Source organism: Mesitornis unicolor, unplaced genomic scaffold (assembly GCF_000695765.1).
Source record: "Mesitornis unicolor isolate BGI_N332 unplaced genomic scaffold, ASM69576v1 scaffold36673, whole genome shotgun sequence".
Taxonomy (NCBI): Eukaryota; Metazoa; Chordata; class Aves; order Mesitornithiformes; family Mesitornithidae; genus Mesitornis; species Mesitornis unicolor.
In genome coordinates this window covers 366-1,966 of record NW_010173261.1, presented here as the reverse complement: position 1 = coordinate 1,966, position 1,601 = coordinate 366, and the positions used below count along the sequence as shown (strand labels likewise).

Below are 1,601 nucleotides of genomic sequence, written 5' to 3'. Positions count from 1 at the left end.
AGACCTCCTGGGGGGTCGGCAGGGGCTGTGAGCAGGCACTGGGGACCAAAGGGCACCGCATCGCACCGCACCCTGCACCCCTCCACAGCAGGATGTGGCCAGGGGCGTTCCTGGGGGGCTGTGATGGGCAGGGCCTGGGGTGAAGGTGAAACTGGAGGGGAGGGGGCTGTGACAGGGCACAGAGTGAAGGGAAAAGTCTCCAGTTTTGGTGCTGGTCTGCCTCTTCCTGCACTGCTGGACATGGCTGAGCTTGGGACCAGCCCAGAGCTGGCGTTTCTGAGCTGAGAGCCCACAGAGCCCGGAGCTGCTGCGGGCAGAGCAGATCCTCGTTACAGTCATTGGTCCAAGGGCCGTGAGCCCAGGCCTGACATCACACGCCGTGGCTGTGCTTCTGCTCTGCGGCACCACCGGCGGGAGAGGCTGTGTGCGTGTGTGTCTCACTGGCTCCGCTCTGTGTCTTGCAGGATGAAGTGAAGCTCCCGTCTAAACTGAGCATCAGCAAGTCTCTGAAGGAGGGCGAAAAGCTGGAGAAGGAAGGCGAGGGCGAGGAGGTGCCTGCGGGCGAGGACCACGCCGAGGAGGACCACGTGCAGCTCTCCTCGGATGAGGAGGTGGAGATTGAAGAGATCATTGAAGAGTCACGGGCAGAGCGCATCAAAAGGAGCGGCATGAAAAGAGTGGATGACTTCAAGAAGGCGTTCTCAAAGGAGAAGATGGAGAAGACTAAGCTCAAGACCAAGGAAAACCTGGAGAAGACCCGCCACAACTTAGAGAAGACCCGCCACAACCTGGAGAAGAGGATGAACAAACTGGGCACCAAGATCGTGACTAACGAAAGGAGAGAGAAGATGAAGACATCTCGGGACAAGCTGAGGAAGTCCTTCACCCCTGACCACACCATCTATGCCAGATCCAAGACAGCCGTCTACAAAGTGCCGCCCTTCACCTTCCACGTCAAGAAAATAAGAGAGGGTGAGGTGGAAGTGAAAGCCACGGAGCTGGTGGAGGTCGGCGGAGAGGAGGGAGAAAACTCGGATCTGCTGCGCGGGGAGAGCCCCGAGATGCACACGCTGCTGGAGATCACGGAGGAGTCCGACGCGGTACTGGTGGACAAGAGCGACAGCGAGTAGGGCGGGCTGCGGCGCGGAATGGTTGTGGACGACGGCTGAACACGCAATCACTCACGTTTCGAGATCTCTCTCTGCCCTGGTGCCCCAGGGGAAGTGTACACAACGCATCTTTACTGCCCTGCAGAGCCGACGCCGATCCCCTGCCCGCTAGGACAAGGTGTATTTTCTATTTTAGCTTTAGCACACAGGAGCGTTAGGAACATGGGACTGTTTTTCTTACACTGTTAAATCACCCTTGGAGACCATTCCTGCCGCAGGCCGAGATCTCTCTCTGCCCTGGTGCCCCAGGGGAAGTGTACACAACGCATCTTTACTGCCCTGCAGAGCCGACGCCGATCCCCTGCCCGCTAGGACAAGGTGTATTTTCTATTTTAGCTTTAGCACACAGGAGCGTTAGGAACATGGGACTGTTTTTCTTACACTGTTAAATCACCCTTGGAGACCATTCCTGCCGCAGGCTGCGCCAGAGCC

The 1,601-nt window shown here is 58.0% G+C and overlaps 1 protein-coding gene across 1 annotated transcript in view; it reads left to right on the top strand.

Moving 5' to 3' along the window:
• PTRF (polymerase I and transcript release factor) overlaps window positions 1-1,394 on the top strand; it is a 12,779-nt gene extending 11,385 nt beyond the window's left edge. The window contains exon 2 of the mRNA XM_010180677.1: window positions 465-1,394. Coding sequence (XP_010178979.1) covers window positions 465-1,130 — 666 coding nt within the window. The 3' untranslated portion in view covers window positions 1,131-1,394. The remainder of the gene's footprint in view (window positions 1-464) is intronic.
• The last annotated feature ends 207 nt before the right edge of the window (window positions 1,395-1,601 follow it).